Here is a 15,927-nt window from a genome sequence, read left to right on the forward strand (position 1 = left end):
GTTTTGTACCAAATAAATGAAGCTCCAGCTGCATGGTTTTGGGCATCAGTAAGTAGGTGGAGGGGCTTCCCTGGTGGCGCAGTGGTTCAGAGTCTGCCTGCCAATGCAGGGGACGCGGGTTTGAGCCCTGGTCTGGGAGGATCCCACGTGCCGCGGAGCAACTAGGCCCTTGAGCCACAATTACTGAGCCTGCGCGTCTGGAGCCTGTGCTCCGCAACAAGAGAGGCCGCGATGGTGAGGGGCCCGCGCACTGCGATGAGGAGTGGCCCCCACTTGCCACAGCTAGAGAGGGCCCTCTCACAGAAGCGAAGACCCAACACAGCCATAAATGAAAAAAAAAAAAAAAAAAAATATATATATATATATATATATATATAATTTTTAAAAATAAATACATAAGTAGGTGGAAAAGGTATTCTTAGATCAATGGGCATCTATCTCAGTGCCTCTGATATCACACATATTGGAGGCAATCTACTCCATTTACTTATTCAGCTGCCCTAGCTAGGACATAAACAAAAGGTTTTATGATGTAAAATATGGACAGTAGGTTTCATTTAGACAGTTCTGGTCTGAAACCCAGATATTCCCCCAAAGATGGCTCTGTGTTGGATGAACAGCCTGCTTTCTTTGTTCTTTGTGAGTTAGTTCCTGACTTCAAATAAGCAAATTCAAGGACAGATGCAAAGTGATGAGGATGTTTAGGTTGCCATTTACTTGTTGTCTGTGGTTACTAACGCATTAAAAAGGAGAGCTGGCCAAAAGTACTGGGATTGTTTTTCTGTTTTTTTAAGTCCCTTTAAGTAAAGACAAGTTAGGGGAGCTCTCATTGTTTCATTTATTACTTATGATTCTTTTAAGATCTTCAAAGTGAGCTGGTTTTGTTGTGTGTAACTGGTGGGCCAGGGTTCCAAGCAGCTTGTTTTTTGACTGATTAAAGGCTTATAGGTACAGAGCACCTCTCACATTTCCCTGCTATAACTCTGCAATTCCCCTTTTCTTCCACAGGTGGGCAGCATGTTCATAGCAGATGCCCATGAGAAAATCTCAGTGCAGTAAGTGCCTGATGTTCTTGTGCGGTGACTTGAACATTAGTGTGGGCTCTCTCACTGGATATGAAAGTGTGAAACGTTACCTCTGCTAATCTTTTACAGATTCAAACGTTTTTGGTGATTTATCAACTGTTTCTTGAGTTTTAAACAATAATGGAACCTTAGAAAACTCTGCTTCAGTCACATGTATTGAGCCCCAAGAAGCTGAAAAACTGTTCCCAGCTGTCTCTGGAATGAAATGAAAGAGGGCTTGGTGTCTGAGCCAGTTAAGGACTTAACTGGATTGGGGTGGAAAAGCGAGAGGGGGAAATAGTCAATGAAGTAGATAAGAACTAGTTCTAAGGAATTAAAGTTAAAGTTCTGAGTGTATACCCTTTACATAAGCCCCAAAAGGAAATAAAGGGATCATTAGAAACTCAAAGGGATTTATAATGAGGAGCTGGAGTGAAATCTTGAGGGTTATACTCTTTTAACTTCTTCATTGTAAGAGACTCTCCAATTTGTTCTCTTTTTCTTTAGAACCAATGAGGCCATCCTTCTGGCACTTTACGAAGCTGTTCATTTAAATCGCAACTTTATCACAGTGTTAGCCCAGGTTGGTTATGTTAAAAACTTCAGTTCTTTTTCTCCCTGAATTTCATACACATTCACTCCATTGAAAAGCCTGTCTGGCTGTGCCGTGTAAACCCTACTTTGCATTGGTGAGTGGTAGTTACAAAGAGTTGCATCAGTTGCCTTTGCTTCATGCTCTCCTCAAATATGTATGTTTCCATCTGGTGCTGAAATGGATCTGATAACATGCAAAGTTAATGGTCTTGACCAGTTTACTGATTCTGCTAACCAGATGAGTTGAGATTACTTCATTTTGCTCACTGGAAATCCCCTGGTATTATCTGCCCATATGGATTTTTATAACAGGCTTTCTGCTTTCTAAACCTCTGTGGAATTACAACCGGAGATAAAATAGGCCACGTCACTTACCTTATTATCTTACCCATGTCCAAAGAAGAAGGGTACAAAATATCTTGTGCAGCATAAGGTTTGTTAACCAAAAAAAAAAAAAAAAAAGTCTACAAATATTGAAAGCAGAAAGTCATAGAATGCTGAGTGCTGGATCACTTGCCTAAGGGATAGCCTCGGTAGTTGGTACAGAAGGGAACTTAAACAGACTGAAAACTTGAGTGATGCTCATGAAAGCTGTCTTAAAAAATTGATAAAGTGTTTTTATTTTAAAGCCAGACTGTTTAAAATATGTATGACGGTTTCTTTTAAAGGAAAGTTTGCTTATGCTTTTTTCTCAAAGGGCAGATGTGTATGGGATCCACTGAGTTTCAACAACAAAAAAAATAAGGTCAAAAAGCAGTGTGCTGGTTTGAGGGTCTGGCTAAGAGGGACTTATCGGTTTTCACGACTGATAACATGAGACTTTATCCACTATTCTCAGGGTCTTCCTTGTCTGCTCTTTGAATTCTGTAACTGATTTTAAAGGAAGAAGTGAGATGGGTAAAATCTGGTAAAGCTGTTGGGTAAGAGAAGGGAGTAGCCACTACTCAGCCCAATTTTCAAGAGCTGATGTGGCAGGGATGGCTAAGGAAGGTAAGGGAAAGAGGAGTCATCTGTTTTGGTCCCCATTGGATGTCTCGCCCATGTCTCTGCCTCCCAGCCCCACACACTCTTGTTTGTTGTGGAATGGGAAGGCTGCCCTCTGCATAGCTCTTTTTATAGTACCTGTTATCTCCTTGGCTCACCTGCATTTATTAGTCAACTTTGTGGTCATTAGAACAGTCTGTAGATATGTTTTAGGTTGATCTGATAAGAGTAGTCCCTTCTCAGATAGGTTCAAATAGGACAGCAGGTGCCCTTTTGTGTGTGTGTGGAATAATTCTGTGTATTTGTTTATCCCAGTTTTTTATTCATATGGTTCTGCAGAAAAACTTCTGTAATAGGAACTTAGTTGCTTAAAGAAAACTAGCCTGCAGAGCTTCTCATTAGAGTTTAGCAAGAATCAACAGTAATCAGGTACTCATAGGAACTAAATGTAGAAGCAGTCCCTCCTCAGTGAGCTTTCTGTCTAATTATGAGGCCAGGAATACTAGAAAGGATAAGCAGAGGATACCCAGAACTGGATTTTCTCTTTCTTACCCTTATCTGTGCTCTCGTTCAGAGTCATCCAGAAATGGGCTTGGTGACAACCCCCGTCAGCCCTGCTCCAGCAACCCCAGCCACACCGCTGGGGACCACGCCGCCCTCCTCTGATGGTAAGCCCACCATCTCCTTTGTTTTCTTGACGAATATGATCTTGAATCTTCAGGGGTGAGCATAGTTCTTTTGGATTTTTTTGTTTGTTTTTTTTTAACAAAAAGCACAATTGTTAATTCTTTTGCTTAAGAAATTATCTGAAGAACTGTCCTTCAGGATTCATGAAGCTCCAAAGAAAAGTCTGGAAAAGAGAGTCAAGTGCTTTTTTCTGTAAAGAAGCTACATAACTCCAGCTTGTCCTACTCAGGGAATGGTTGTAGAGTCATGGAATGCTAGATTTAAAAGGGACCTCAGAGGTCAGTGATGTCTGTCCTGCCAAACTCTCAGGGTACTTGTGAGGCTCAGATGAGATGTTTTATGACTATCTCACTGAAATAAATGTAAAATAGTAATATTATCTCTTGTTATCATTAGACAAATTAGGGAATTGAGGCCAGAGAAATAAGAGGTTTGCCTAAGGTTAGTGAGAGTTGAGACTAAAAACCACAACATGGATCAGGGCTGGGACCATGCCTGTTTTGTTTACCACTAATTGCCCAGCATAGTGCCTGGCATGGTCACTGCTTAGTAAATATTTGTTGAATAAATGGATGAGAAAGTGAACCTGGGATTTGCTCACTGTTATGTGTCTGCCAGGCATGCCCAGTTAAAAAATGACAAGTGCATAATAATTGGGAGTTTGCTGGGTATTTAGGACTTCCCTCCCTAAAAAAATAACAAGAAAATCTCCACTTACCACTGGCACTGAAGAAAAGGGTAACAGAAAAGAAATGAATTTTGCCTGATAAACTTTGTGTCAGCCTGAACTGGTTCTATTGTCAGCTGAGTGTGTTTGATGGAATAACTTAACCTAAAAATAATCTTCATTAATACTTGATGTTTTGCCTCAAATGTTGACCTCATTTGGGGTAAAGAAGTACAGGAAATCTAACTTTGATCCTTTCTTTGTGCCTCCCTCCTGTCTGTATGTGACATGGCCGTCTTTGATCTGCTTTTTCTCCTTCAAAGTTTCATATAACACCTGTGGCATTAGCATTTCAAGGTAGTACAAGCATTATTGGTACAAAAGCATGACTGGGAGGTGCCACTGATATTCAAGTCTATGGTAGCAAATTGGATCTGTTTAGAATTGAAAGTCAAATTCCAAAATACAGGTTTCCCCTGCTGTCTGAAAGTAGAGCTCTCATATGAAACCTTCTGTAAGCCGAAATGGCGTAAAGCAAAGAAGCAATTAACCTGAGGACACATCTTGCTAACAGGTTTACAGAGGAAATCTAGATAAAGCACAGATGCTCACAGACACAGTTTAAAGCTGTGGTGGCTTGATACCTAGATGCTGCGTGTAGCTCCTGGGGAAGGAATTTGGTGGTGCCACTCTCAACTGCCTGGGATGCTCGCTGCCTCTGTTACAACTTGCTGCAAAACAAATGCTGAACACGATTTTCATTTTTTGCCTTCTTTCTTTCTTTCTCCCCCCCGCCCCCAACTCTTGTCTCTTGTTACATTCATTTCTAGTTGTTAGTAGGTGGTAGGATTTTTTTTTCTACTTTTCATCGCCTAAATGTGAGAAAAAAAGAATGGAACATGTATACTTTCTTTAAATTGTTTTTCAGTTTTATTGAGGTGATTTGATATGCATATACATTGTGAGAGAATTGCCCCCATCTATTTAATTAACACATCCATTACCTCACATATTTATCTTTTATTTTTTATTTATTTATTTATTTTTAACTCAGTTGCGTTTTTTTGTTTTTTTATTTATTTATTTTTCGCTGTGTTGGGTCTTCGTTTCTGTGCGAGAGCTTTCTCTAGTTGCGGCAAGCGGGGGCCACTCTTCATCGCGGTGCGCGGGCCTCTCACTGTCGCGGCCTCTCTTGTTGCGGAGCACAGGCTCCAGACGCGCAGGCTCAGTAGTTGTGGCTCATGGGCCTAGTTGCTCCGCGGCATGTGGGATCTTCCCAGACCAGGGCTCAAACCCGTGTTCCCTGCATTAGCAGGCAGAGTCTCAACCACTGCGCCACCAGGGAAGCCCTCTTTTTATTTTTATTTTTTGGAGGAGGTGAGAACATTTAAGTTCTACTCTCTTAGCAGATTTCAAATACAACATGGTGTTATCAACATAGTCCCCATATTTTACATTAGATCTTCAGACTTTATTAATCTTACAACTGAAATTTTGTACCCTTTTACCAACCTCTTTATATTTCTCCCACCCCTAGCCCCTGGCAACCACTATTCTACTCTCTGCTTCTATAAGTTTGACTATTTTTTTTTAGATTCCACATGTAAGTGATGCAGTACAGTATTTGTCTTTCTCTGTCTGACTTATTTCACTAAGTGTAATATTCTCTAGTCCATCCATGTTGCTGCAAATGGCAGAATTTCCTTCTTCCTTGTGACTGAATAATATTCCCTTGTATATATATGTACGATATCTTCTTTATCCATTTATCTGTAGATGAACACTTAAGCTGTTTCCATACCTTGGCTACTGTGAATAATGCTGTAATGAACACGGGAGTGAAAATATCTCTTTGATATCCTGTTTTCATTTCTTTTGTATATATACCTAGAAGTGGGATTGCTGGATCATATGGTAGTTCTGTTTTTAATTTTTTGAGGAACCTTCATACAGTTGTCCTTAGTGGTTACACCAATTTACATTCCCATCAACAGTGCACAGGGGTTCGTTTTTTTCCACATCCTCACCAATACTTGTTATCACTTGTCTTTTTTTTTTTTTTTTTGGCCATGTGGCTGGTGGGATCTCAGTTCCCCGACCAGAGATTGAACCTGGGCCTTCTGCAGTGAAAGCGCAGAGTCCTCACTGCTGGACCGCCAGGGCATTCCCTCACTTGTCTTTTTTTTTTTTAATTTAATTAATTAATTAAAAAATTGTAGTATAGTTGATTTACAATATTACATAAGTTTCAGGTATACAACATAGTGGTTCACAATTTTTAAACATTATACTCCATTTATAGTTATTATAAAATGTAGGCTATAATCCCTGTGATATATCCTTGTAGCTTATTTAGTTTATATAGTAGTATGTACCTCTTAATTCCCTACCCCTATTCTGCCCCTCCCCACTTCGCCTTTTTTCTTTCTTTCTTTCTTTTTTTTAAAAATAAATTTATTTATTTATTTATTTTTGGCTGCGTTGGGTCTTCGCTGCTGCCCACGGGCTTTCTGTAGTTGCGGTGAGTGGGGGCTACTCTTCGTTGCGGTGTGCAGGCTTCTCATTGCGGTGGCTTCTCTTGTTGCGGAGCACGGGTTCTAGGCACGTGGACTTAAGCAGCTGTGGCTTGTGGGCTTAGTTGCTCCGCAGCATGTGGGGTCTTTCCGGACCAGGGCTCGAACCCATGTCCCCTGCATTGACAGGCAGATTCTTAACTACTGCGCCACCAGGGAAGTCCCGCCTTTTTTCTTAAAAGTGGAAATTCTCTTTGGATTTCTTTCCATTAGTGAAAACAGATACTAATGTAGGTTTTTCGTAAAGGCGAAGTGGCTTATGTAAAAATGAGCTTTCGAAAAGCGGGGCACACCTGTATCTTAATGAGAAGGAACATGTAGCAGGATTGCCTACTTGTCTCTGCTTATTCAGGTCACCAAATATTCCAGTGGAAATACTGATCTTTCTCTTTAACGATGAAGCCTGCCTGGTTACCATGGATATCAAAAGGCGTGTGTGTAGGTGCATGTGTGTGTGTGTGTGTGTGTGTGTGTGTGTGTATCAGAGTTCCATGCAATGTTGGGGTTTGGATGCTTCAGAGAACTGCCTTTCAAACTGTTCATTGGGAACACTTCCACCCACACACTTGATTATGCAATGGCAGGATTTGTGCTTACTTACCTACAACCAGTGAGCTTTTATTTTTTCTAGTGGGAAGATTGGAGTCAGCCCACTTTCAAATGACTGTCTCCCTTGACAAAGGCTGCTGGGAAGAATTATGAAGCCAAAGATCAAGGAATAAACTCTTCCTTAGGAAGGAGATTTTAATTTGTGAGGGATTTTATTCTATCTGTTCTATTTTGTTCTTTTTCTTCTCTCCTAACTTATTTCCTTTCTGTACGAGTCCTAAGTATTATAACCCTGTTTTCAAGTTTTGGTTTTTAATTGGTTTTTAATATAACTGGTGCTCAGTAGCCTAGTTATATTTAAAGGTATGTCACTGGAGCCATTATTTTTTAAAAGCCAGCAGTTTAGCTGTAACATTTGTTCTCAGTTCAGACTTGACATTTGACAGCTCAGCCTTGGCGTGAGAGGACTTTCTGGTAAACTAAAAATACATATACTTCTATATTTCTACATATTATATAAGGCAGGTTTTTAGTTATTGCTGTGTTTGAGTGGGGAAAAAAGTCCCACTAACCAGTTAGTTGTATTGGACAAAGGAATGATTTTGGGCTCTGAGCTTCAGAGTAGGCTGTAGATTGAAATGACAGTCTCAGGTCATTAACCCATAACATGAATTAAGACCTTTTAGTATTTCAACATAAAAATATATTTGTCTTTTATTAGTTCTTGGGGGCTGAACTGTGGGAAAATAGCCAAGGGTTAGGCATGCTAATTTCTTCTCATAAGGCTTTTTGCTGTGCTTGCTATGTATTATGGATCCATAATATGCAAATGTTTCCCATTGTTAATAAATGTTCTCTGCATACATCGTAATAACTCCAGAGGGATTCATTATGGTTATGAATACATATTATGAATAATATCCCAAACTCAGCTGAGTCTTCGTAGGTGAAAATATAACAGAAAGCTATAGATTCTCTAGTTTGTCTGCGCTATCATGAGCTTCCTTTTGCTTATATATTATGTCTTAGACAGTGTAAAAGTACTTAACAAGATGTCTGAGTCTCGTGTAAAGTATTAGAAACTTGGGAAATCTATATTAGAGCTGTCCTTTGTGGGTCAGCCCTAGTCTGGTCCCTTACTGTTCATTGGGACTGTGACACAGAATGTGAACAGGGGTAGTTTCTCTTGGAAACATCAAGCAACTAGTTATATAAAACTCTGTCGCAATCAGTAATGTCCACCTATCTTTAGTCTGGTATTCCTTTTCAGGTTCCCTTTCAGGTGGTGAAGGGATTAAAAAATAGTATTTGAATGTAGTTCTGCCTTAACTTTTTTTCCTTTCCATCTTGGGTATTTCCAGTCTAAAGCCTTATTCTCAAAATTGAGCAAGATTTCTCCATATTAGGAATGAATTATCATTTATTTTAAGCGGTAGACTCATCAAAGCAAAGCTCATTTATATTCAGTACAGCTCTTTCACTTAGGTACAAATTAAAGTGCTTTTAAGAAGGGCCTTGAACCCTTTGGGATTACTTGGGGTTAGAAGGTGGGATCAAAATACCCTTCTTAGGATTTTGGGAGAAAAGCACTGTTCTGGAGACTGGCATTCTTAGGTAGGAGAGAAGGACATTGGGCTTAATCTTGGGGGTAGGAAGGGCTGTAGAGGCCTAGGAAGACTAGATAAAGGTTTTATGATAAGCACTCGGTCTTTCCTCTGTTGTGTATAAAGATTATTTCGTGATTTCCTTGCCTGCTGGCAAGTTGGCTGTCTGTATAGGTAGAAGTGTTAGATGGAATATGTTATAGGCTAAATGCATTTCATCTGTTTTATTCCAGTTATAAGTTCTGTGGAACTCCCACTGGATGCAGATGTACAGACCAGTAATCTACTGATAACCTTCTTAAAGTATAGCTCGATTGTCATGCAGGACACCAAAGGTAAGGCATGCTACTTTGGGGGCTCAGGAAGCAGGAGGTGGCAGGTAGCTGCTTAGCTAGAGCAAGGAGCAGCATTAATACTTTGAAGCTTTGACAAGATGAACCATTGGGACCTCCTGTGCAAGGTGATGGTCCTGATTACTGGCAAACAGTGATTTCTTATTGCCAGATGACAATTAGATGGTGTTGGGAAAACCTGGAGCTGGAGGGGGAGTGCTCCAAAGTAGAACAGGAAAAAAATTGATCTCTACAAAAACTAGCAAGTCTTATTAGCAGATTTTGATAAGTAGATGCAGACTCTTGTGTGTGGGAAGTGAGGGGATTAGCATGTTTCAGGGAATTGCCTTTTGAGGACAAGAACTGAAAACATCAGCTCATAGTGAGAATTAGGACTGTTGTACAGAGTACGGTAGGAAGAGGTGCGATTCAGAGGGACTGTGTTCTTTAACACTTAAAACAGGAGTGTCAGTACTCATCCCTGAAATGCAGAATGGAAGTGGGAGAGAAATAGGTATTAGAAAAGTTTGAGTTTATTCTGTCTAGTGTCCTGTTCTTCCTCTGTTGATGATTTTTCTATGATCTTTTAATTGGTGGTAGGGTAGTGGAATAGTTGGGCTAGAAGAAGGGATTGGGAGGAAGCCCAGCAACTTCGGTCCAGTATATACATCTCAGGGGTTTTTTTTAAACCTAGTTTTTTCTTTATACCGAATTTATATGTTTACAATTTTTATTTATTTATTTCTATTATATTTTTTATTGTAGTAAAATTTACCATTTTAACTATTTTTGTGACACTAAGTATGATCCCATTGTTATGCAACCATTACTACCGTCCATCTTTAGAACTCTTCATCTTGTGAAACTAAAACTGTACCCATTAAAAACTTATTCCCTATTCTTCACATTCTCCCCTTTTCCCAACCCCTTGCAACCACCATTCTGCGTTCTGTCTCTTTGGATTTGACTACCTCATATAAGTGGAATATATCGCAGTTTTAAGATTCTCTGGAAATGAGCCTTTTATTTCATGGTGAAACTGAGGTAGCATTTTTCCTCCAATTTTTTAAATGAAAAAACTCCAGTAAACAGAGAAGCTGAAAGGGTCATACAGTGATCAGTCATATACCCATTAACATTTTGCCATATTTGGCTTATGGTCTAAATTTATGGTCTAAATTTCTGTGTTATTCTTATTTTGGCTGAATAATTTTAAAGTAAGTTGCAGACGTCATTCTACTTCATACCAGAATTACTTCGGCATGTATCTCAAAATTAAAGACATTTTCCTAGATATCCATCATTAAGACTAAGAAAATCAACAGTAGTTCTTTTTTCTTTTTTTTTTGGCTGTGCCACACGTCTTGTGGGATCTTAGTTCCCCGACCAAGGATTGAACCTGGGCCACCACAGTGAAAGCACCGAGTCCTAACCACTGGCCCACTAGGGAATTCCCAACAGTAATTCTCTAATATCATGTAATAGTCCATATTTAGTTTTTCCCAATTGTCCCCAGAATGTTTTCCATAACCGATAGTTGTTTTTTTGTCTTTTAAATAAATAAATAAATTTATTTATTTATTTATTTTTGGCTGCGTTGGGTCTGCATTGCTGTGTGCCAGCTTTCTCTAGTTGCGGCGAGCGGGGGCTACTCTTTGTTGCGGTGCATGGGCTTCTCATTGCAGTGGCTTGTCTTGTTGTGGAGCACGAGCTCTAGGCGCACGGGCTTAAGTAGTTGTGGCACACGGGCTCAGTAGTTGTGGCTCACGGGCTCTAGAGCGCAGGCTCAGTAGTTGTGGCACATGGGCTTAGTTGCTCCGAGGCATATGGGGTCTTCCCCGACCAGGGCTTGAACCCATGTTCCCTGCAGTGGCAGGTGGATTCTTAACCACTGCACCATCAGGGAAGCCCATAACCAATAGCTTTTAAACTACATTAGCATTTTATTTTATTTATTTTATTTTAATTTTTTCATTTTTTTTTATATTAGTCTTTTTTTAAAAAAATTATTTATTTATTTATTTATTTATTTATGGCTGTGTTGGGTCCTCGTTTCTGTGCGAGGGCTTTCTCTAGCTGTGGAAAGTGGGGGCCACTCTTCATCGCAGTGCGCGGGCCTCTCACTATCGCGGCCTTTCTTGTTGCGGAGCACAGGCTCCAGACACGCAGGCTCAGCAACTGTGGCTCACGGGCCTAGTTGCTCCGCGGCATGTGGGATCCTCCCAGACCAGGGCTCGAACCCGTGTCCCCTGCATTGGCAGGCAGATTCTCAACCACTGCGCCACCAGGGAAGCCCCTATTTTTTCATTTTTAATAGTTTATTTATCCAACAGTTTCAACCCTGATATTGAAGACTGTTGCAGAGTTTCTTTTTTTTTTTAAATAAATTTATTTATTTATTTTTGGCTGTGTTGGGTCTTCATTGCTACACATGGGCTTTTCTCTAGTTGCGGCAAGTGGGGGCTGCTCTTCATTGCAGTGTGCATGGGCTTCTCATTGTGGTGGCTTCTCTTGTTGCGGAGCACAGGCTCTAGGCGCGCAGGCTTCAGTAGTTGTGGCTCGCGGGCTTTAGAGTGCAGGCTCAGTAGTTGTGGTGCACGGGCTTAGTTGCTCCGTGGCATGTGGGACCTTCCCGGACCAGGGCTCGAACCCGTGTCCCCTGCATTGGCAGGCGGATTCTTAACCACTGTGCCACCAGGGAATTCCCGGTGGTGTGATTACACTTGGTTTTTATTGTTCTTTTTTTGTGCTTTTCTGAATTAAAAAAATGTTTATAATGAAATATGCCTTATTTTTGTTTTCAGGAACAGTTTTTTTTAAGTGGAGAGATAGCTGCAGGCTTTTCTGCAAGAGTTGCTTTTCAGCTTAAGGGGAAAGGGAGGATAGTGCCAGAGAAACTCTGGCCAGGAATAGGTAGGAGAGTCTTATGAATCTAATTTTGCATAGGCAGAGGCATTTCTCTTCTGGCTGCCTACAGGCTCTGCTGTAAGCTACTGGGAATGTCAGGTAGGAGCATCATCATTATTCTTTTGCACTGCCTGTCACTGAGGAGAAGCAAATGTATTTCTTTGACCACACCCTCATTATGCCTTCTGATTGTCAGGTTTTAGTTGATAGATTCCATCTTTGAGGAAGTAACAGGTTAATGTCAGGGTGTGTACTGTTAGCTAACTTCTGCAGCACTGTAATCCGTTAATAGATCTCTCCAGAATGGACTTTAGTCTGGGTCCCATCAAAGCTAATTTGAAACATCATAAGCCATTTTTCTGGTTTGGATATGCTGGTATGACCTTCTTTTTTTTCTTTTTTTTTTGATATTTATTTATTTATTTATCTGGCTTTGTCAGGTCTTAGTTGTGGCACGCGGGATATTTGCGTCGGCACGCGGGCTTCTCTGTAGTTGTGGTGCATGGGCTCTCTAGTTGTGGCGCGCGGGCTTAGTAGTTGCCACTCATGGGCTTAGTTGCCCTGCGGCATGTGGGATCTTAGTTCCCTGACCAGGGATCAAACCCCAGTCCCCTGCATTGGAAGGTGGATTCTTAACCACTGGGCCACCAAGGAGTCCCAATGACCCTCTTTTTACCTCCATTTCACCCCCTCACCCACAAAGATCCTGGAAAGTAAAGAAGTTTTGATGGCTCTGGTAATTGGCAGTGATGGAGCAGCTCTTTCTGGGTCATTTGTTTGGGCTTAGAGCCCTGTTATTGAGGTTGCCTTCTTTTTTAATAAGTAGAATGTGAGTTCTGGGAGACCACAGACCTTTGTTTAGTTCAGTGCTATGTCTCTATTGCCTAGCACAGTGCCTGCCACATAGTAGGTACTAAATAAATATTTTAGAGTGAACAGCTTTGGCAGGAAGAAAAATGATCAGCTTTTCTGGTCATAAGTAGTGTTCACAGTGCAAGGAGAAGCATGAGCTGGACCCTAGTCTCCAGTTAATTTCTTTCTGATGCATAACCAGTTTGCTATGAACAGTTATAAAACTTTTCTAGATTTTGTGGTAGATGGGTAAAGGTGGTGGTGCTTTTAGCTAGCGGATGAGGAGGGGTGGGAAAGGGAATAGGTCTGATTATTCAGAAGCAAAGGGCTGATATCGAAACAAAGGGCATAGCCCTGACTTGGGCCATGGTATTAGTGACCATTACAGTAATTGGATGGTTCTCAGGAAGATGGTTAGCTATCCGTCAGACTACCAGAATGCTTACGAAAAAAATCTTATGGGGGAATTCTTTTGCCTAGAAGAAAAGCAAGGATTACTCTAGTAGAACCTTGATTTTCATTCATGAATTTTGTGGGGAGAGAAAGTGTGAATGTTCTTTTTGATGATACACATATTTATTCTCTGTAGAAACATGGTCTTGATGATTTAGAGAGAAGGGTTTATTTTTTCTTTTCAGATGAGCACCGGCTTCACAGTGGCAAACTCTGTCTGATTATCCTTACGTGTATTGCAGAGGTAGGTCTCACCAGCCTTCTGGTATTAGCTAATCTCTTAACAAAGTGCTGTCTCTTTCTGCGCTTCTTCCAAGTTCCTGTCCCCTGACTTTTAGGGTCCTAAAGTTTAGGAGAGAAAATCTGCCCACTTTGTATTATCTCCTCCACTAGACTGTAAGCACCACTAGAATGTAAGCAATAGGAGGTACTTTGTCTTCTTCACCAGTGTATTCTTAGTGTCTGGCACATAGTAGAGGCTCAGTATTTACTGCATGACCTAATAATGAATTGTGATATGATAACTGCTATAACTGGAATATTCTAGTTCTTTTTTTATTTTATTTTATTTTTTTAAGATTCTAGTTCTTCAGAGTTTGAAACTCTGAAGAGACTTATGCCTCTTCAGAGAAAACAGTCCTGCCCCTTTGAAACTGTTCAGGTTGGCTCTTTTGCATTTAGCAAAATGAGAAAAGCTCAGGTTTCTGTGGGGAGAGGTGGAGACAAAAGCCGAAGAGGGGCATTGGAAACTGAGTAAAGTGGGCTGATTGCAGTTTGATGAAGAACAAGACACCGAGGGGAAAAAAGAAGAGATGCTTGGGCTTTGTAAGGAGACACTTTTGGTTGGATTAATTAGGCCTGAACTCACCCTAGATCTTGGTGGCAACACAGGTATGGCAGAAATTGAGTCAATTTAGAGCTAAATTTGTAGTTTCAGACTCCTCCTTCACTTACTCCTTATTCTGATCTTTTCTCGCCTAAGAAAAACAGTTCAGGTGTGGTCCATGTGGAGTAGAGATCTCTCTCAGTCTTTCCATTTTTATGTTCTTGGTGAAAAGGTGACCTACTTTTCACCAGGTTAGGGGTAGCTGGTTATAGAAGAGCTGCTTATTAGCAGTGGGCCTGGTGTAATTGCTTTTCAAAAATCTTTCTAAGAAAATCTTTAAAGGAGTTGTTTTTCACAAATTGTAACAGTTCCTAGGAATTGGAGTCTGTAGGCACGTCAGATCTTCAGAAGAGATGTTGGGAAAGGGCCAAGGGGTGTTTATTACTGATTCATGGTGAGAGGTTTTTGATTTTCCATCAGTCTTCAGCAAAGCCAGGGAGAGACGGGGTCTCGCCTACTGCCACGTTGCCTGTGTAAGCAGCTTTCTCTTGCTGTGCCAAGCCCATTCCCGGCGGAGTGCAGACCTTTCTTCTTCATCGTAGATCCTCATGTGGAGCCTGCACATGTATCCTGCAGTCCCTATGAAAACCTTCAAGCTGTCGCAAACAGAGCAGGCTCCTTGGGCAGATGGGAAGGAAGAGAGAATAGGAAAACACATTCCTCTCAGCATTTGCCTCAAGTGCCTGTGCCTTAATTTTTATTGTTTGTAATTTGCTTAGAGATTTTTGGCCAGTTAGAGACACACTGGGAAATTACACCCAAGTGAAATCTTATGGTTTAAGTGGGGCTTGACATAAAGGCTCTAGGCTCATCCCATTAGCTCTCTAACTGGTCCTTGAAAGGAGTTCTTTAAGTCCTACAAATCCTTGGACTTTAAGATTATAGATTATTATAGATAAATTATAAACTGAGTTTCTTAAGTATAGCACTCATTCCTTACTTTTTATCTATGTTTTTATTTTTATTAGGATCAGTATGCCAATGCATTTTTACATGACGACAACATGAATTTTCGAGTAAACTTACATAGAATGGTAAGTGTGACTTTTGCTTCTTGTTTTTTCTTAGCGGAAGTTTTCTGCCAACACAGAATTGATCCTACTAGAACAAGTGTGGGTGGAATTTATGCTAAAGGGCTCTTGCTTAACTGCTGTTCAGAAGACCCATACTAGTTGTTGGGATTTTTTGTGTGTGTCATGGAGGTGTTACCTGCTCAAGAGAGGGTGGAAAGATCCGTAATCGTATATCCATGGCAGTAATATTAGAATGTATCAGAGGACTTCCCTGGCAGTCCAGTGGTTAAGACTCTGCAGTTCCTCTACAGGGGGCATGGGTTTGATCCCTGGTCGGGGAACTAAGATCCCACATGCCGCCCGACGTGGCCAAAAACAAACAAACAAACAAACAAAAAACAAACAAAACGGGACTTCCCTGGTGGCACAGTGGTTAAGAATCCACCTGCCAGTGCACAAGACATGGGTTTGATCCCTGGTCCGGGAAGATCCCACATGCCACGGAGCAACTAAGCCTGTGCGCCACAACTACTGAGCTCGTGTGCCACAACTAATGAAGCCTGTGCGCCTAGAGCCCGTGCTCCACAACAAGAGAAGCCACCCCGATGAGAAGCATGCGCACCGCAACGAAGGGTAGCCCCTGCTTGCGGCAAGTAGAGGAAGCCTGCACACAGCAGCGAAGACCCAACGCAGCCAAAAATAAATAAATAAAATAAATAAATTTAAAAACAAACAAACAAAAAAACCCCAAAAAGTATATCT

General features: G+C 41.0%; 1 protein-coding gene across 10 annotated transcripts in view; it reads left to right on the forward strand.

Annotated features, from left to right (window-relative positions):
- ARMH3 (armadillo like helical domain containing 3) overlaps nt 1–15,927 on the forward strand; it is a 178,373-nt gene that overhangs the window by 41,584 nt on the left and 120,862 nt on the right. For all 10 annotated transcript variants that reach the window (XM_007187298.2, XM_007187295.2, XM_007187296.2 and 7 more), the window contains 6 exons: nt 1,009–1,055; nt 1,572–1,647; nt 3,217–3,310; nt 8,956–9,057; nt 13,452–13,510; nt 15,121–15,186. In XM_007187298.2, the coding sequence (XP_007187360.1) occupies nt 1,009–1,055; nt 1,572–1,647; nt 3,217–3,310; nt 8,956–9,057; nt 13,452–13,510; nt 15,121–15,186 (444 nt within the window). The remainder of the gene's footprint in view (nt 1–1,008; nt 1,056–1,571; nt 1,648–3,216; nt 3,311–8,955; nt 9,058–13,451; nt 13,511–15,120; nt 15,187–15,927) is intronic.

This window comes from Balaenoptera acutorostrata, chromosome 16 (genome assembly GCF_949987535.1).
Source record: "Balaenoptera acutorostrata chromosome 16, mBalAcu1.1, whole genome shotgun sequence".
NCBI classification, from domain to species: Eukaryota; Metazoa; Chordata; class Mammalia; order Artiodactyla; family Balaenopteridae; genus Balaenoptera; species Balaenoptera acutorostrata.